Below are 20,806 nucleotides of genomic sequence, written 5' to 3'. Positions count from 1 at the left end.
GTTTGTTAAAATGATTAAAGGATTGAAGTAACAGTCCTGTGCTTTTACTTTTAACGTTGAACATCGTCTTTGCGTAGGACAAACAAGCAGGACAACCTAACGGTTAACATGGCTAATTTGCGCGTCGGCTATAATTCCCACAGTCCTTCACTTTCTTTGCATTTTCTTAAGGGGAAGGAATGAGGCTAATAACGTGATGCCGTAAAAAAGGTCACAAGTCACAGGACAATAGACGCTCTTAGACTGATGGGAATGTCATGAACTTTAAAGATATTTGCTCATAAAACCTTCCATCCCTAATCCATCCAATGGCGGGTGGGTAGGATATATATATACATATATATATATATATATGTATATATATATATATCTGTCACAAATGGTTTGCAATGCATGCAGTAGTTGTTAAAAAAATGTCAGTGATGCAAATGGGAATAGCCACAATCACTCAAAGATCAGTGATCAGGTCAGCTGCTGACAGTTTTATTGGCCCCCATGCTGGCCTGGAATTGTGCTCAGGTCTATTTAGGAAACGGGTCAAACTATCCTCACTTCTTTTCTTTCTCTCTCTCTCCATTTCAAATCTTTTCTTTGAAAGCGATGGGTCCAGGCCCTGCTTTATTTATATTTCATTACCTGAAGGCCAACATGCTGTACAAACATCCAGCGTTAAGAGAGCTGAAAACGCGTACGTCATGCTGGACAGAAAATTAAAATCAGATCCCTGTGACCGCTGAGACCGACTGTGCATGATGATGAAAAATGGAAAATGCCCCTAAGAGAACTCAGCAGAGTTGCATTCTTGGCCTTGCTGAACCGTAAGCTGGCAACGTCGAGAAGTTTTATTTCAAAACACAGGCCTTCCTCACACTGCTCCTAAAACCCAACAACGTCTCCGTAGTTTTTGGGTTTAAGAGAGATACCTGTAGACTCATATTTTTTTAGGGTAAATTAGGTCCCAAAAGAGTGCAGAGCTGTCCTTAGTAATCCTTCGGATCCACGTACCTGACTGTTGTACAGCTGCGCAGGAATCTCTCATTACACACCACTGCCAGCTGAATAGCAGACTAATAAAGAGCTCTGGCTCCCAGAGCGGAAATGTAAAACCCACCATTTAGGTCCAAAGCTTTAGCTTTTTGTTTAGATCCACTATTATGCAAAAGGTCACACAACAAGTTTCCGCAGCTTAAAGGCGCTGGCATTTCAGAGATAGCATCACATTTGTGCACTACTGCATATCAGAAACAGAAGCTTTTATAAATTTTGAGTGATATTATGCAAGACTCATCCGTGGAACAAAAAATATATATCGATTATTTAACTTGTTCTTTAGGGTCTTCACTTTTTTTTTATTTTTACACAAAGATCTACCATGCTGAGCTTTGATTTACAAGTGTAACCCTGGAGGAAAGAAAAAAAAAAAAAAAAGCTCCCCTCGGTCCTCTAGAGGAGAAAACCGGAGCCTCTGCCAGCAGCGTATTGACTCAGCTCTTCAACGAAATGAAACCAGCGTCCATAAACGCCCCTATTGTCCAATTAAAGCGGAGACCCTCCCATGTGTGAACACCTCCAGCTCAGCAGAGCATCGTAGAGGAGGATTTTCCTCCAACGTGCGTGAAGCTGCTTAATGTGCTGTGCAGGCTTGACTCAAGTGCTTGTGAGGGCCAGGAAACCTCCTGTAAACATGTTCAGAGGCAGAAACAATCGGGAGATTAATTTGAGGGCCGGAGCCACGTAATCCTTTGTTAGCCGTTAGCCCGGTGAAGGCGCTGCAAACATACAGCGACTTCCAATACTGGAGTTATACCTCTTAATCTGCTCGGGGATTACGAGTGAAACCTGCTAGTCCGTGTCTCTGGAATCGTGCGGTCGGTCGTTTAGCTAACGAGAGTTTTACTGCACTCCTGTAAGCAAAAACCCTTTTACTGAATACATTTACAAATTACTTAAGTGAAAACACTCTCTCAAGTCTTTCTTTACGACTCAGACCTTGATTTCTAAAAAAAAAAAAAAAATAAAGCAAAATGTACTTTAATCCGAAATAATTACATTGCACCAGAGAGAGACAGTCTAAATATTTTTCTTCTTAGCCCTGGTAAGATGCTTCTGATGTTATTTCTGGTTCACAGTTGAGCGTAATGATTTTAAAACTGACAGTTGCAGCCCATTTCCTAAACTCGTTTCTTAAAGCGCCACCTCCAGCTGGAGTCTACACCTTGTGAATCTCTCTCATATTCATAAATGGGTTTTGGTTCACAATCCTCCCAAGGACGCTGCTGTCCTCGCCGCTTGCGCAATATTTTCTCACCAATGTTTTCCTTTTGCTCAACTTGCCATTGAAACGTTTTGTGAAAAGCTTGTTTCTTCTTTGTGGCTCATCCTCCTTATGCAGGGACATGATGCCACGTGATTGTGTAGGCCAGTGGCTCTAAACAGGCGGACTGCATCTTCTCTGAAAACCTTGTATTTGTGCGATTCTTTCATATTATTCTGCGATTCCACACAAACAGGAAGACCATCAGATGCCGGCATGCCAGCCAAGCATTTCCATGCCAAATTTCATTTGGCATTTTTTCTACCTCCAACCAGCAGGAAAATCCATTGAAACAAAGCTGTGATTAAAGCTTGTGAGTACGTGAGGAACGAGAACGAGTTTCAAAAGTTGTTGCCGTAAATTTTCTGGTTTAAGAAATGAAATTTAAGTGCACTGAAATGATCTTATCAAGCTGTAAGCAGGAATCTTGTTGCATCTGTGACCCAACAACAAAAGGCAAGAAAGTATTCACTCAGTAGCATGTAAGCTAATTTTTAATTGCATTTGGATTCTTGAGATCTTGATACATTTGTTTAGCAGTGAACTCCGCAGAGGAGTAGAATCTAAAAGAAACTTTTCATTTTGTTTTGGCACACTTAGGATTTTTTTTTTTTTTAGTTTTAGATGGCCAAGTCATTTTGAAAACTGTATTATTAGTTCAATGGATTAATAAACTAACAGAAAAAAAATTCCTTGTGGCCCTTTAAGATTTGTATCCAAGTAACCCTTGTGTAAATCATCACATTGTCATAACATATAACTTAGAGGAAAAATATATATACATATATATTTTTTTTGACATCTTGTTTTATAAAAAGAAGTAAACATTCAAAATGGCAACCGCTCTTTTCAGTGATGGCTTACTTTGATATGCCTACACACATCACTACACATCAGGCGTCGTCAAGAAAATCTCTTCAGGACTTTCACGCTTAAACCAACAAACAAAAACTCCAAAGTCAACACTGTGTAGCTCCAGCGCCTCCGAGTGTTTACGCTGCGCGGTCCGAACGGAAACGTGTGCAGACGTGCCGGTACCTGCTCCGGTTTGAGTCCCGGCGGCACCCAGGCGTACTCCTCGAGGGCACAGCCCGAGTCGTCGTCCGAGGTCGAGTTCCTCTGGAAGTCGTACATCAGCTTGGTGACAGTCTTCTCCATTTCCACCGGCATGGCTGTCACTGCATGCTCTTCACGCCGACACTTGCAGTGCACACAGATCTTCCTGCCATTGGACAGACAAAGGAGGGAAGCAACGGTCAGGAAACTCCCGTGTATATCTGGGAAAAACGTTTCAGTAATAAGAAGAGTATCTCAAGAGTAAAAAAGGGATGATCCCACAACTTGGTTTGAGTTGCTTGAATAGCTTTAACAAGGATTTTAACTGTGGTACCACAAACAGTGGGTGTAACCGAACATGAAGAAAGACTCGAGCGAAGTAGAAAGTAGTTGGACACAATGCAACCAGTGGCAGTGATAGAAAACAGAGCTTTGCAAGTAACAAAATTTACACAGCAGCCTGAGCAACGTTGGCATGAAACGCTTCCAAATGTCTTACCGGAACACATGCGCAATAAAAGGCCTTATTTTCTGCAAATTTATTTCAAACTTACTGAGAACTTCTTGTTAGAATAGAGTAGGGATGTGAAGTTGCCATAAAAAAATACAATCAGGTTAAGTACCTGATTTGGGTGGAGTCGACCTATATTTTTCCCCTTTTAATCCACCCAATACGTATTCTGAAGCAAACCGAGGAGACGGTGTATGCATACGGATTTGTGCGTGCTTGACAGACCCGGAAAATGGAAAAACCGGGTGACCAAAAGGTCGCACCACACTTACCCATAACCCCCTCAGGCGGCTAAACCAAGGAGACAGAATCTCATTACCTTCCCAGATGGATGCCGTGTCTGACAGTCAGCGCCACGGAGGAGCTTAAGGACACCCAGGACACAGTTTGACACATTGATGCCCCAAGTGAGTGTGGATCTGTTGCAGGATGCGCACACGTATGCATGCAAGGCAAACAGCAAAATGGCTAATTCCCCGAGCTAACTCCTGTAGTGAACACCGATGCTGTTGATTTGTATCATGAGGTTGCAACGACACCTTTTGGTACTAATAAAGACTATTTTATACTACTTTGGCTTTCTATTTCTATAGCGTTGTTTAGATCTTAGGCTTTAATTGCTACATACCCAGAAAACAAGAGGAAAGGTATATATTTAAATTGCTATTGTCACATTTGTAAATTCTCAGATTTTCCTTAGATTAAAACTCCCCTCTTGTCCGACTTTAATTAAAGCGCTCCGGTTTGGTTTGAAATAATGACAGATCTGTACAACAGGACCCTAGTTATGCCCGAATATCGCTTGCATTTGGCAAGGGCAATAAATACTAGACCAACGTGTCTCGACTGGTCATTAGCGATTCAACCACACAGACAAAAACTTAAAATGAATGCTAAGTGGGATGCGACCTTCATCAACTCTTAAGATTCTTCTTCATATGCCCGAAGCTTCGTCAGCTCTCTCTCTCTCTCTGTGTGTGCAGAAAGGCAGACCTCTGCATCTTCTGCTTTCATTGTGGAAGGGCAAGCTAAAGACTTCGCAAACAGAATGCATGCATATTAACAATCGATCCCAAGTACCCAGACGTTGTTGCTGCAATGAATATTGATAAAGAAGCAGTGATAGAAAAGATAAAGTCAATCAGACCTACTGGGGAGGAGGGCGAAGCAAATTTGAACCCATACAGCAAGGCATCATAACTGGGGTTATGGTCCAATTACAGAACAGAACCTTAAACATTGTGAGCTGTTTAAAACTGATTGGTTAGTCGGGACACTTTACGCTGTACGAATGATAACTGAGCTATGCGTGTTTCAAAACGGGGGCTGTCTTGCAAAGTGTTTTCCAGTTGTTGCATCAGCGTGTGACTTTGTCTAGTGAAGTCACTGGTATACTGGATATAAACGGGTTTGCTTTCAACTTGATCAACTTGAGTGATTTGGCCTCCAAAGCTGACCAAAAATGATTAAACACCAGGCTACAAGAAAACACTTAATGACAAAATCACTGAATAAGGCCTCCACCGCCTCTAAGTCCTTTATACAGCAGCGCGACTGACTTACCACTAGTGGTGGTGTGTGCTGAAAGAAAGCTGACTTGTCACAAACAAAAGACACAGCACAACTTTTTTGGAAAAAATACTTCACCTAAATGTATTGGAAACACGAGAAAAATAATACTAGTCTTCTTGCAGTCAGCTGTGTGGCAGTGCGCAGGAATGAATAAGAGAAGGACAATGCAGCATTATCCTATGTACAGCCAGCATGGTCATTGGATTCTGGTTCAGGATGTATAGACAAAGCTCGCATTGACCGCATTTGATCATCATTTAGACTGATAAAAAATGGTTGGATATTTGTACACTGAACAATAGATTCTATAGACATAGTTTGAGACTTATGAAGCCATTATTTTACGCGTGTAAATAAATGGACACATGATTTCAATTGTTTTCTTTTTTTCCCCCCCAGAATTAGACATGCACAAAGTCAACAATATGTAGAGGAGTCAGGCTTGGAAAATCTGTTGTAGTTTCACTAAGCAGTTAGTGAAACTTTTATATCACATTTGTGAAAATAAAACTGAAATCTTTCTTTCTTTCTTTTTCCCCTTACTGTTTTGGCATAATCCCAGTTTGCTTCATTTTGGTAAATCAGAGGTGTTGCACTGTCTCTCCTTATGAGCTACATGCATCACTAATCCATAGTAGCAGCACATGATGAGATGGAAAACACATGAGTATCTGTCCCATCCTTTAGACATGCTTTCAGCAACTCAAAAGTTACGCCTCCCTTGGGCCGAGACCAAGTTTTCTTGAGAAGGATGACCCGAGCTGATGCGAAAGGAAGCATTTCACGACCTTGTCCTACACTTCACCTCTTATAGTGTATCTGGAATTCAAAGCGGAGGGTCTGGTGATTGTTGAAAGGGAAACTCCTCTCTAACCCGTTCTCTTTCCAGATGTGATGATCCCCCCCCTGAGATTCACCTAGCAAACATCTTCAGATGTAGATGCTTCACACCTACAAGGTCCGTTTCTCCTTCATTCCCACACGAATGACATCACGCCTTTACGGACCTGCTGGGGATTTCCCCTCCGCTGAAACACAATCCCCGAGCTCCACCGAGCAAGCTGCATGATTCCAATTAGATCAGATTTAGTGACTCTGGAAACACGAGTCAAGTACATCGCAAATGCCTCGTAAATGAGTCCGAGGTACAGAGAAGGAAGTAAAGGGGGGGGGGGTGCCCCGCTTCCACTTCTCAACGTTGCCTGCCCATTCTCAAGCCTCGGGGGAGTTGTAAATGCTGGCATATCATTGGTCGGGCCGAGTGCGAGGTTTACTTAAGTACTTGGGGGGGGGGTATGCTTTTCAGATGGCAGTCGCTGTGACCATGATGTCAGTGGACAATGATTCACAGTTTCCAGTTAATTATCCTCACCCAGCTCTACAACCCTGGCCCTATTACCCAGATTCTGGGTCATTTTAATTTGCAGCTAGGGTCTGATAGACGACTCTCTGCGTCAGTCAAATGCACCAAAGTCATTTTAAGTCTTTGCTGCCCGGTGTGTCATTACGCCAAATTGGTTGTCATAAAGTAAAGTTGCAATATGTTATCCTCCGACACACAAATAGAAAAATAATACAAAGGTTCATCCATATAATGAATTGTTTAGACCAAAACACTGGCTATGATCATAAGTAATGCTAATATTGGAACTAGGCCAGTTACTGTTATTAGTGAAACGAATTAAAGATGCGGTTTCACAAACTGCAGGGCTGCGCGACCCGTTGCCACACACTGACAATTACCAGGGTGAAAAACGGCACTACATTTCTTCTAGGTTGATAGCAAAAATAAACTTGATTTCCTATTCAAAGCAACCCTAACGGACGCAACAACAAGGCTGATTACAGCAAATCGACCTTATCTGACTTTCCCCCCCCCCTCCTTTCTTTTGTTTTATCGCAACGTTCCCACCATTCTATGGGAGCTTTAGCATCTCAGCCACAAAAAAATATGCATCAAATTTGGGAATCAAGGCCTGTGAGATTCAATCCAACAGGGTTAGAAGTGTCGTCTGCGTGCAGAGTTTGTACAAAAGACACTTAAAATTAACATTAACATTGCAAAAAAAGACAAAAAAGTCCCATTTGACATATTGCGTTGCCCTCATTTAAATGTATCACTAAGTATTGCTTCGGACGATTTGAAGCAAAACACTCATTCAGTTATGAGCGTCTCCTCAAACCGCTGAAACGTTTCCATGGCATCACTGTTGAGGACCGGACTAAAAATCCGATCCTAATGAGGCCGCTCCTCAGGAAACAGAGGAACAGAACAGCTGGATGCAGGAGGCGGCCGAGTCCCGTGTTGATCTCTTTTTCCGTCATTTAATCTATTTCACTTCGTTTGTTATCTTTGGAAGAAGTGAATGGAGACAACTCGCCTTTTGTTAAGCAACTCTCAACCTTTCTGATCAGAACTGTGTGTACAAATGCATGAAGCTTCGAGACGGACGATGCTTCAAAACGATAATTGTTCACGATAGAATTATCAGGAGCTAATCGATGCTAAAACTGAGGCGTTCCTGACAAGAGTTCGCCTGGACGACTTTTTTTTTTCTTTTTTCCCTTGTGGAATCCAATTAGCCTGATGCAATGTGTTGCTGAAGCCAGAGATTAGACCTGCTTCCACCTGTCAAAACCAGTTTTAGATTACAGATAGCCGAGGTTCTGCCTTCTGGTCAGACGGTGTCTGGGTCACGAGCTATGAACCCAACTTAAGCACAAATTAAATAGAAATGTTACTTTGGAAGCATTGGTGACTCCTTGTACAAATAAGCTGAGGACCGTAATCTTCTTTTATGCTTGGTCTGAAACACTGCTGTAAAATAGGAAGTGTACAGAATTGTTAAAAAAAATAGTGATGTACTGAGAAATCAGCTGGAAACAGAATCATTTTCCAGCTTTTTCAGTTTCATACCATACCTTTTAGTGATTAAGTACTTCCAGTTGAAACTGAGCGTAAGGTATTTGAAACTGTTCTCTACATGACTGTGGTGCACTGAGGCTGAGAGACAGCCACGGAGGGTGAGACTCTCAGCAGATAACAGGAAGGCTAAATGAATTACGGCAAAGTTGCTCCATTTTATCCTCTCGAGTTTTCTACCTTTATCTGTCAGGAATGTTTGGGGTTTGTACGTGGCGTTTTGAAAATCTCAAAAGTAAAATTAGGGTCTGCCCTCTCCAGGGACTATACATTGAAACTGCTGCTATAGTAGTGTTTGCATTGCTATGTGTGACAATCATTAATTGGACTAAAGGCAGCTAAAAATGGTACCTCAACAAGCATGTTTTGGTTCTAAAATAGTAAGTACATTCTTATTTTACACCAACTTCTATTACAGCTGCTTTTGCTCTTTAGGAAAAGTTAGAATCAGCTACAACTGGTCAAAGCTCTGGGAGAATTCTGCTTTGTGCTTCTCTTTTTCTCAATTGCATTAGCATTTTTAGGATTGTGACCCATACCAGAGAACAAAAACACAGCTATCAGTCTCTGACCGGGGTATTTTATCAACCTCATCTCGCGTTGGCACCACCAGCAGCCCCTCTGAGATGCTTGTTGCGTCACTGGCACATGACACTACAGCTTAGAGCTTTACTTTGTATCCTCCAGCCTGTGGGAAATTAAGTAATGACCACAAAATATAGTAAAAAAAACACAAACAAAAAACACATACTTTTTAGGTTCACTATATGTAAAATGAGAATATTTAACATAAATAAGAACTTTGACTTCTTCAAAACTATTGGAAGCTAATGTGTAAAGCTACTAATTAGGCTTCTGTCAATTTGGTTACTTTCTCAGGTCAGTGACTGCAGCTCCAGCTGCCAATGCTCAGCCACCGTTATTCATCATTTACCCCGTCAGTCCATTCAAGTGCTAATAAAGTGCTCCTCTTTACTGCTAAACAGTATGTAATGAGTAAACCGTCTTCACAGTTCAATAAGCTGCTGTGGGGTTCTGTAATAACATCCTCCGATGCCATTGCCAGTTGTTTCCAACTGCAAAAATACAGAGGACAAATAAAGAGAGGGTAGTTATTAAGCTTTAAATGAATTTTATAGTGCAACCCGTATGGCACCGTGGCAAACACACGGCCCACAGCACACATGAAGCGGACCACTGCGCTACAGGGGGTTGTGTGTGTGTGTGTGTGGGGGGGTGGGGGGGGGGGGTGCCACCAGTGGAAACACGTCCACAGAGTGAAAGCCACAACTTTTAAAACTTCGCCCCCCCCCGTGAAAGGAAATTCTACAAACAGGTGTTGATTTAGACAAGAAGAAAAAGTAATCATTAAAAAAAATAGAGAGAGAGAGAGAGAGATGTGGTTTTCAATAAGCAAAACAAAACATGAAAACACCATCCAACGTTTTAAATAACGAGTTGGTAAGAAGACAGAGGACACGACTTTAACACAACATGCGCGCTTTTACCCATTTGGATCCCAGAGGAAATGGGTGAGGGCTTGCGCGTTTAAATGATTTGAAAAAGGAGAAAAACAAAATAAAAATCCAGTGAAAAGGAAATTTGCAACTTACCCTTCTCACAAACCGAGACGGACTAAAGCCATGCCCCCCCCCCCCCCTCCGAGCTGACTGCTTCACTTGCTGCGGGCTTTAAAATAAAACGCTCCTCATTGCAGAATCTGTCGCGCAGCTCCAGCGCCACCGCGGTGCCACGAAGGCGCAGCAGCCTCGCCCGCTGTGTGTTCCGCACCTCTGCTACATCTACCCGAGGAAAAGGGGTGGGGTGGGGTGGGGGGATAGCCTTTTGTGAACCCCCTCCCTCCTCTCGCCTCTTCTGCTCACTGCAAATACACGCAGGAGTTCAGAAAACTACCGTAAACAGATTCCTCAAAGCGGAGACCAAAGGTCCGAGGAAGAGCGCAGATTCCACTGAAAGTGAATTCAGTCCCACTAAAAGAAAAGCAAACTCCTCTGATAAAAAAAAAGAAAGAAAGAAAAAGAAAAGTTTCTGCAAAGCAAAAATCCGGGCGGACACTCGGTGCGCTCAGGAAGAGTCCATGAGAGCCTCTCTTCTTGTTGCAGAACAAGCCACCGAGCAGCAGCAGCTCTTTAAACCAAGTACGCTTATAATGAGGATGTCAAGTCAGCAGTAGTAACTTAACCACTTCCGGCTACCTCTTCAAAAATAAAAGAATGTTTAGACAATCGCCCAAATGAACAGAAATTTAGCTACTGGCATCAAGGTCCGCAAAAGTGCAGAACGCTTTTCTTTCAAAACCTTAACATTTCCTATCATGCCACCCCAACAGTTGAAAGTAATTATTTATTGAGATGCCAGAGAAAGTAAGGCTGTGTTTCCCCTTCCTGTCCCCATCTGTTAAGCTGGATGAAAACATGACAGCCACATTTCCTCACTTATAAATACCTACAGGTTTAGTTTAGTTAGGAAATGTTTCTGGTGGCAAAACAACAGTCGAGGTGTGAAAACATTTAACAATCAAAACAAGCTCCCGGAAGTGTGTCCTGTTTGGGTCATTCAGACAACTCGGCATTAAATGAGTAGTGCAACAACAGCAATGTTAAAGCTAAAATAATGAGACAAGCAGAATCTGAGGATTTTAAAGAGCTAATTTTTCACTTAAACAAATAGGAGGAATTATATCAATTAAAAACATTGGAGTTACTGTGGGCTGTAAATGAAACAGTTTTATAGCATGGTTCATTATCAATTCATTCTTTTTTAAAAAACATTTTTGTGACACTGGCAGCCTTTATTCATCAGTAGCTGGACAGAAGACGAGAAAGAGAAGAAGAGAGAAGAGGGAAAAACATGCAGTAAGTGGCTCAGGGGGTCGAATGGCAGACTGCCCTCGCTCTCCCTGCTCTACCATGTGGCGCCCCTTTTACGGCTATTATTTATCATTTGAGTCAAATTTAGATTCAGGTTAAATCTTTAATTATTCCTCCATCAAGTGAAAAACATATCTCTTGTTTTAAATTGATCAAACAGAGTTTTATTTTGAAGGCTGCTTGGTTAACTTCCATTCTGATTCTGGACTCTGGTTGGCTTCACACACACACACACACACACGCGCACCCACACACACACACACACACACACACACACACACACACACACACACACACACACACACACACACACACACCACCTCTCCCTTCTCATTCCCCCCCTCTCTCTCCTTCTCGGTGTGTGTGTGTGTGTGTGGGGGTGTGTGTGTGTGTGTGTGTTGTGATGTCAGCAAGTCATCCGTCCAACATTGGTGTAATTAGCAGCCTGACTTGCCGGTGCTCTGGCAGAATTTCCATGTGAATTAACGCAGTTCCCCTGAATACACCAACTCAAGCCACGAGGAGAGACAGCAGGGACCGAGGAGCCCCCAGGAAGCCGACCTGCGTGGCAGCACAGCCTCTGTAAACACAACAGGGCTGCTTAACATAAGAACTGACCATTTAGCTGGAGAGGAGACAAGAGGCTCACAGACAAATGAAAAATCCCAGAATTGTTGCAAAGCCCATTTAGCAGGACCTTGGTATATACTTTTTTTCAGTGCCTCAGTAGGAACCACTGGTGATTCAGGCATACAAAGAAGCATGAGACTAGAGGCTGTCAAACGTTTCAGCTTCTTACCAATCAAATCACCTCTGGCAGAAAGATGACATCATTCCAAGTTTACTTTCATTGCTAGCAAGCCAAAAATGCAAACGCAAAAAAACCTACAGTAAGATATGCTTTTATATAGAATTTTAAAAGTTGATTTTATTACTATTCCGCCCACGACATGAAGTTTTGTGACGTGTCGCGGGGCTAGCTGACCTCCACTGTGAGAATCACAGAATAAAACTGTCACCATGACGATTTATCACAAACTGAAATAGTTTCTCTTGGTTTGAACTTCTTGTGTGAAGAATACAATAATAAGAAAGAGACTGGACAATTTTTTTTTTATCCATGCAGGGGAGTTCAGTGGGATAAAACCGCTGCCGACCGAAAAGATGACAAAGGTCAACTCATGTTTTCCAAGAAAACACCTTGATGATCCTCAGGACCTCTCGGTAAACATCTGGTGGACTGATGAGACAAATGTGGGACAGTATGGAAAGTGTTCGCACAGGTACATTGGGTAAAAAATTAACATGTCAGAAAAAATAAATAAGATTTAAAAAATAAATAAAACATAGCGGTGGTGGTTGGACTGGTTTGCTGTTTCAGGACTCGGACGGATGCCAGGTCAAACCAGTGGTCTAGTTCGCTGGACCACTGAAGAATTATCTTTAGTTTAACACCAATCACAACGTCTTGAGCAGACTACATCGTGCAACTTTTACTTTTTGTTGTTTTGGAATGACAATTAGCAGTAACACACTGAATAACGTTGCTTTATGCACAGATGCAATACGTTGTGGCTATGTTTACATTTAACAAAAACAGGAAATAATGCACCATGTGCAATAAAAGTTGCAGCATATAAAATATGCATTGCTTTTTAATTTACTACGGCAGCTTAAATGCTTTGAATTGTGCGACCCTCAACAATGTCCATTAGAAGGGGCGGAGACCCGAAGGCCACGGCTCCACCACCGGAGACAAACTATGAACATCAATAGCAACAACCAAGCCATTACTTCTTTGACTTTAAACAAGTTCTGCCTCCAAAGACAATTTCTTTAATCAGCCTGCGTCATTGCTCATATTTTTTTTACCTCTAAATTCTTCCCCCAGACAACCTTTCAGTGGTTCTGAGAGAGCTGCACACTTCACCTTTCGGATACCGATCCTCGGGTTCCCTTGTTTGAAGACTAAAGGCCTGGTGCCTTAATGAAAGCCATATTTCAGACCCTGGCATTCCTCTCACATGTGGCAGGAGGAAGCTCAAACATAAGGTTGTATTATCACCAACTCTTTACAAACATAGTGGTATCAGTTACAGCTCAGGCTGCACTTAGGGCCTATCCACAGGATTTTACAAGGAGCCCTTAAGTGACACCGTCCTGCACTCGGAGCAACCGCAGAAGGGGTCATTCAGATTAAGGGTGGCCATTTTTCCGGATAAGTCATTGCTTTCCGTGATTAAACTGTTTCCAGCTTTGCAGTGAACTGTTTCAAATGCCCCGAGGGGGCTGGAATAAAAGCACCAAGGCCAGTTTAAGGAGCATACCTCAGATAGCATTGGCTGCATGGACTCCTGGCACGCAAAGAGTTCATGCTTGGTCATTTTAGACTTGGTAGGCATGAGTAGAAACATATTCCAATTTTAAATCAAAGCAGAGGATGAACAACGTTGTACCTTGTACTTGGGGCCTGTACCTTAAAGTCCTCAAGGTAATCTTTGGGGCTCAGAATATCTTATCCTACAGCAGCATTTCTTATATCCTACCAGGACAGGAAGTGCTTTATATATTATCTGATGCAGCCAAAAACACACACCTGATAAAAGCGGAGCTCTTATCTTATTTGAAACATCGCCAGCATCCTAACATAGCCTTTATTCATTCCCTTATTTTAGGAGTGCCACTCTTTCCTCCTTTCATGTGGCAAATGTTGATGTGTATCAGTCTAAAGTCAACACACGAGGCAACTGGGTCTCACCCCAACAGCTGATAGCTTTGGCATGCCGGGAGTGAGGGAGAAAACTCACCACACAGCTTTTCTTCTCACCGCTGAAGAATGTTTTTAAAGTCGTGTCCTAACTACTAAAAACCAGGCCTAACGGTCTGAGCGCGGTCCAAAATCGGAAACTTTCCAAATCCAAATTCCACCCTTCACCAAGTTAAATGAAAAGTTGCCTGGTTTGTGCCACCTTTGGCAGCAACAACTGTCATGATTGCTATGTTTTGGACCCTTTTAATCAATTTTAGCCACACTGGAAGGTTTTTGAACATGAACTGCCTTGTTTAATGCAACAGCAAATCCTTCTAAATTGATTTAAGCCCAGACTTTGACTAAGCCAGTCCACAACATTCGCTTAGTTTTTACAAAACTGATAGGTGGACTTGCTGGTGTGCTTTGGACCGCTGTTCTGCTGTAGAACCCAATTGAATTTGGGCCTACGGTCACAAACCGATGGTCAGAAATTCTTCTTCAGCATTTTCTGCTTAAATGTTGAATTAATTTAAATTAATTCAACATTTAATAGCACATTGTCCAAGTCCTGAAGAAGCAAAGCAAGCCCAGACCACCATACTATCACCACCATGTTTGAGAGGAGTTTGAGTCAGAATAATCTTTAGCTTAACACCAGTCATAATGTCTTGAGACTCATTAAGATGTTTTTTGGAACCAACCTGAATGCTCCTAATAGTCAGCAGTGGTTTCCATCTTGGAACTGTCCCATCATCCCCAATTTTGCCCTCCATCTTTCTTAATGTTGAATCATCCAGACTGACTTTAACTAAGCCTATTGAGGCTCACGGTGGTCATGACGGTGTTCTGGGTTCTTTGTGACCTCCTGGATGAGTCATTGATGAACTCTTGGAGTGTTTTTGGGACACAAACCACTTCTGCAAATTCACCACTGTTTCATGTGTTCTCCATTGTGCATAATGGTTCCACAATGGAATTTGAAAGCCTTAAAATAGCTAGGTAATCTGGCATTAATCAGACAAAGGTGTGATAACAGAAATTGTGCAAAATACACACACAAAAAATGTTTTTTTGTTGTTTGTAAATGTATTTAACTGGGAGTACTTTTAGGATTTCTATCTGTTTTTCTTAAACAAAGGTTGATTTCTTTTCTAAAGACCAGAGAGCTTACTAATTGGACTGTTGGGCAATGCAGTATTGATTTCATGTTTAATGCTGACAGACATTTTTAAAAGAAAACGGAAACGTTTTGTGGACGGTGTAGAGAATAACCTTTGGTTAACTTTTCTGTTAAATGTCAATCATCCATCTTGACACTTTGGTGTTAGTTTGCTCTACTTTATCAAGAATGAGGACAGATCTGACTCTTAGCTAAAAAAAAAACCCCAACCTAATCATTTTTAGAACTGGAAAAAAAAAGAAACAAAACGACCCAACTACACTGCAAGATTTAGCAAGGTAGAAATCTAGGGGCTTAATACGGATACAGTCCACCAAAGAGACCCTCTGTAACCCTCCTGTTCCCAGGAGATAAGTGGCCATTATTCATCCTGTGCTCAACAGTAACAGGATTAATTCTGCACGGGTCACGGGGTAAAATTGTATTTGTCCAAAGGGACGGAAATGGAAAGGAAATGAGGGGACCGGCCAGCTTGGCTGTATTTCTAATTAGCTCGAGGGTTCGTTAGCACATAAGCTCTAGTCTTGCAGCCTTACTGATACTAAGGCCTGTGTAAGTCATTGAGCCAGAGAGGCAAAGTAATAGGGGGACAGGCAGAAAAAAGACAAAAAAAATGGGGGTTAGGGGAAGAGGAAGCAAACAGAAAGATTGTGAACACTTAGTTTCACGCATTGAGGCCCAGGGCAATGAGGTGACCTTGTGCAATGACTCCTCATGGAGACTGGATGCTATTTTTTACCCCTCCTGGCCTACTTTCACAACTGCTCTTCAGCAGAGAGAGAGAGAGAGAACACCCTCAAACCTTTGCCCAACCATCAGATCATCCATCTCCACCCCAGACAAAACTCTTCAGGACTGGGGCAGCTCAGTTTTCAGCTCGCTGCAACCAAGAACTGTTTTTTTTTTTTTTCTTTTTCAATGAGCTTTTCTTCTCTGCGAGTGGATTTTGTTTTGAAATCCAATTGAACCTTTCTGCTTATTTTAAGAATATGAACCGTCAGTGGGAAGAACCAGTGGAAACCTTGGCGTCGACGCAGTAGAATCTCATCAGAGGTGTGTGAGACAAAAGCGAAAGCTACACAGGCTACAACTCGTAGTCCCGTTTCGGAGCTCGAGAAGTCTGGAGAACGCTTGGAAGAGAAAGAAAAAAAACAGCTTTCTTTTCACTCAGCAACCACATCTGCGATGAATAACCGTCTAATTTAAAAGGTGCTGTAAAGCATTGCGTAAAAATCTCCCTTTTCTCTCCCAGCAAGGCACAAAGCCACTGTTCCGATACAGAATAAATATCTTTCCTTATGAATGAACCACCCACCTCCCAATCTCCCACGTTTGGGAGCCTGCAGATATTCCTCTGACTCATTCAGCCTCCACTGATGTTCCTGCTCTTTATCTCCTCATCAAGACTAAAATGTGTGGTGTGGGCGTCATCGCTGATTTGTGGAGGTTTTTGGTCTTATTCACAACTTTACCCTATTTGACAAACCCACACTGACCTCAGTTTCTGCCTCCACATTCTCGTGCGGACTCACCGGACTGCATTCTGAGTCTGCCAAAGATGATATACCACACACCTCCAGAGGATCTCAATGAAATCGTTTTCCTTCAGATGTAGGAGATCAGACGTTGCCCAGAAGAGGAGCAACTCCTGTCAACGTATCTTCACACACCAATTTTCAGGGAGATCCACCCAGGAAATCAGCACAACTCCCCATCGAGCAATATCTGTCCACCGTCCTGCATCCAGTCTCCATGGTAACTAATTGCTGCTCCAGTGGTTTGCCAGAGATGTTCACATTTTTTCTAAGTGCATGTCAAGTCTTAAACCTCTAATGACTGAAGTTGACACTCTCTCACTGACTGCATGCCATCGACTCAATCTACAGAATGCAAATAATTATCCATAAGCCTCATTAAACCCTAACTAATTAAATAATATTTTTTTTAGTTGATGTAGATTATTAAAAAAGACATTGTAAGCTATTAATACTCACACATAAATAGTAGAAATAGATTAAAAACTGTTCACTTCTGAAATAAACAAGAAGGGCTTTTATTTTGGAAAACTGCGAGAGTTTCTAGACAGGGAGAAAATAAAATATTGGAGACAATTCAAGTTTATTGTTCTGTCATTATCCAAAATCATTTAATCGTAAGTCCAGCTGGTTATAGTGACGATGCTACGACACCAACAGATTGTTATAAACCAAGCCCACGTTCTTCAGACGTCACTGCTTAATAAAGGAAATAAATCCTTACTGCAAGTGCTTTTGTTGACGATCGCATTGAATAAGAACAAATACACTTTGAACCTGCAGTCACTTCTTTTACTGGAGCATGCAGACTGTTCCTGGCACTAATTTGTATACACTACGGTACTCTAAAGTGAACAGCATTAATCATTTACTCACTTAAATGAACTACACTTATGGGCTTTCTTTCACCCCCAATTACCTGAGACAAAAAGGCTATTTATGAGACTTGAGTTCCAGACCACGAATCAAATCTTGAGTTTTTAAGAGTCCCTCTCGCTGTAATAATGGCAGTCTATCGCTGCTTTGGGTTGAGATTAGATATTAAACCACAGTGTCAGAATTTAGGTATTGCAGCAGACCCAGCACTTTGTGGTTTGGATGGAAGAATGTTAACTTTTAGCCTGCGATCTCTCCGATGGGATTCAGAGCTGCTGCTATTGAGATTTAAAAACCAAAAAACAAACAATAAAATAAAACAAAACAACAACAACAACAAAAAAAAACCTGTTTCTTAGTTTCAGGGGCTAATCCTGTAAATAGAGCTGCAGTTGTAAATAACCCATCTTGTTGGATGGTTTAGTGGTTTAGCCGCCAGCCCTGTGAGCTAACGACGGTAAAGCTAAGTGTCCAACTCCAAGCACACCACACTCCTTGCATTGTCACACATGACCAGCTTTATCAGCCGGCAGCCTCCTCAGCAGCTGCTCATTCAGCTTCACCTGGTAAATATTGATTTATTAACTTATCTTATCTCCATCTTATAAGATTTTCCTTACGTCAATAAAAAAAAAAACTAGGAAAAACATCTGCTTTATACGGCATGGATCCAAAAATAAAAATACTTTTCAGGAGAAATATTTTGCGGCGCACATGGCCATTTCAGATTATACATTTTACTTATTATTTTTGTTAAGACAATATCAAACCAACACCAAACAACTTAAGAAGATTTGCACATGCTGTTAATGTAATAAGAATAATTTCACCAGTTAGGATAAGAAAACACAACAACAACAAGGGTTTCTGAATTAATTAAGCTGGAAAGTTTCAGTAATTGCATCCACTGGGTTTATGATGCAGCAACACTTTCTCCTCAAACATGTTATTATCTATTATCAGCAAAAGTTGTAACTCTAAGTTAGCAACAGTAAAAAACAAAAAAACAAAAAACGTAACTACATTTGGAGAACAAAACACTTTAAAATGGCTTCAGTGGTTTGTTCATGGCTGGAAAAGAACTCGACGCTGAGACGGTGGTTCAACTGTAATGGTTTAAGACGCATTTTTAAATAAAAGCCGGTACTTTATCACGATAAATTCAAATATTTAGCTTTCCAGGACCTCGGTGACAGACAGGATCAGTCTGTCAAACAGAGTTTAGCTAGAGGGCTATGGATCCGTTGAAGCCTACTTGAAAAACGTACACAGAGTAAACGCCGTGCTTATGTAAGAGTTTGGTCTGCGATTTGCCATCGCCACACCTCAACTTACACGAAGAAGCGGAGGTCTTTTCAACACTCCTCAGAGTTTACTATACGTGTGTGTGAGGGTTCCTCATCGGGAAGGCAGCCTGTGTTTACGCCAGCGGTTTGGAGAAAATTAATGATGACAAAAAAGGCTGCAACATGAGTCATGATGGCCAAATGGGAATTTACCTTGAGTTTAACTTTTTGCACTGACGCGATATAAGCGAACCAACTGCAAGCTGCAACCTATTTGTGGTGGGAGTGGAAAGGCTGGCATTATTCAAGGCACTTTAATCTTTTTATGCAGAGCATTAATTAGCAACAACTACAGGTCCACTTTGCCTCATATACCTTCAGACCTTCCATGACCGCAAACAAAGGCGTGGAAACGACTTATTCATGGCTAATTTTAGAAATCAATGCACGCAATGGGGAAGGCCACAAGGGCATTGGTAAATGTGGAAACTATGAAGGGTTGTCTTTAGTTGTTTGAAAACTTTGATTTGAAATGAACCTTCTTTTTCTTTAAACTTCGACACAAACATTAATTAATATGAATAAATAAAAAGGAAACTCTTACATTTTTATTTGTTATTATTTAAAATTTGAGGAGACAAACTGTAGTAAAAAAAAAAAGAAGAAAGGTTGATGGGTTTATTTCAAGTATTTAGTTTATTTTGATTATTATAACACGCAGCTAAAGAAAACCTGAAATTCTCATCTTAGATTCTCAAACGTAACGATAACTAAGTTATTAAAGAAGGTATTGGTACTTTTGGCAGTGTAGGCCAGTGAACAGCAGTTTTTTTTTCTTTAGCAGAATAAAGACATTTGATAATGTCTCTAGTCAATGAACAGATTAACATGGGGCACTTTTTCCTCCTGTTTTTGTCCTTCCACTAGACTTTCCATTGATATACTCTGCACTCTGTGAACATTCTGTCATCTGCTGAACTGCCAAGTCAAGTCTCCCCCATTTGCCATAACATTTGTTAATTTCTTAAAAATCCTTTTTATTGGACTCGTGTAATACTGTATTGTCTTTTTTTTCTGACTAACCAGACTCATGAAAATGAACAGAAATTAATGCTTATAACATAATATTATGTTTCATACAAATGACAAGTTTTACTTTTAAAGCGAATACCTGAAACACACAAACTCCTCACTTACATTGCAATATACCTGCACGCATGGAAGCAAGGTTTCTTACTTTTGTATTTTCCAAGCAAGAAACTGATCAGTAGAGTGTCACAATGTGCTCTAAATGTTCCCAAATATTGATCGGAATCAGATTTGAGCTAATTAATCATCTCCATTTCAGCTTGTTTCTCCAACACACCGATTGGGTGGACGAAAACAAGAACGTCCGCACAGAAAAACACGCCACGTCCCCATCAATAAGGCCACTGCAGCGTCTCTCTCTCTCTCTCTCTCTCTCTGCAGTGTCCCGGAGGCCTGTGGACAGTACGGATTGCAAAAGAAGTAAGTGTTTCCAGGACGTGACTGGCTGGCCGTGGGTTTCATCATGGGGCAGATGAAACCGCAGAAATTGAAGCTTTGCTGACAGATTGCTGCTGAGCGTTCGAACTGTCAGCAGCAAAACACACACAAGGACAGCCAAGGGTGCAGAAAAGACACAGGAGGAGAGATGAGTCACAGTGAGAGACGCACGCACGCACACACACACACACACCCCCACACAAATCTCATTAAAGACCTTTTATCAAACTGATGTCAAAATTTCCGAGTGAATGCGTCTCAGAGCAAAGACAGACTTTTAATCCATCACTTCTACTGCTTTTTAAAGCATACTGTGAGCTTGTTTTGGATTTGAGCTCTGCGCATATTTCTTACTGGCAAATCAAGTCGCATGTAAGTCTCAA

The 20,806-nt window shown here is 41.5% G+C and overlaps 1 protein-coding gene across 3 annotated transcripts in view; it reads right to left on the bottom strand.

Annotated features, from left to right (window-relative positions):
- The window catches only part of prickle2b (prickle homolog 2b), a 104,348-nt gene that overhangs the window by 15,022 nt on the left and 68,520 nt on the right, over positions 1 to 20,806 (bottom strand). For 2 of the 3 annotated variants that reach the window (XM_032549631.1, XM_032549632.1), the window contains one exon: positions 3,353 to 3,536. In XM_032549631.1, coding sequence (XP_032405522.1) covers positions 3,353 to 3,536 — 184 coding nt within the window. Of the gene's footprint in view, positions 1 to 3,352; positions 3,537 to 9,989; positions 10,526 to 20,806 lie in introns of those variants that run through there. The other variant, XM_032549633.1, reaches the window with a different exon arrangement.

The sequence above is a fragment of the Xiphophorus hellerii genome, chromosome 20 (assembly GCF_003331165.1).
Source record: "Xiphophorus hellerii strain 12219 chromosome 20, Xiphophorus_hellerii-4.1, whole genome shotgun sequence".
Classification (NCBI taxonomy): domain Eukaryota; kingdom Metazoa; phylum Chordata; class Actinopteri; order Cyprinodontiformes; family Poeciliidae; genus Xiphophorus; species Xiphophorus hellerii.
This window is presented reverse-complemented; position numbering and strand designations above follow the sequence as displayed.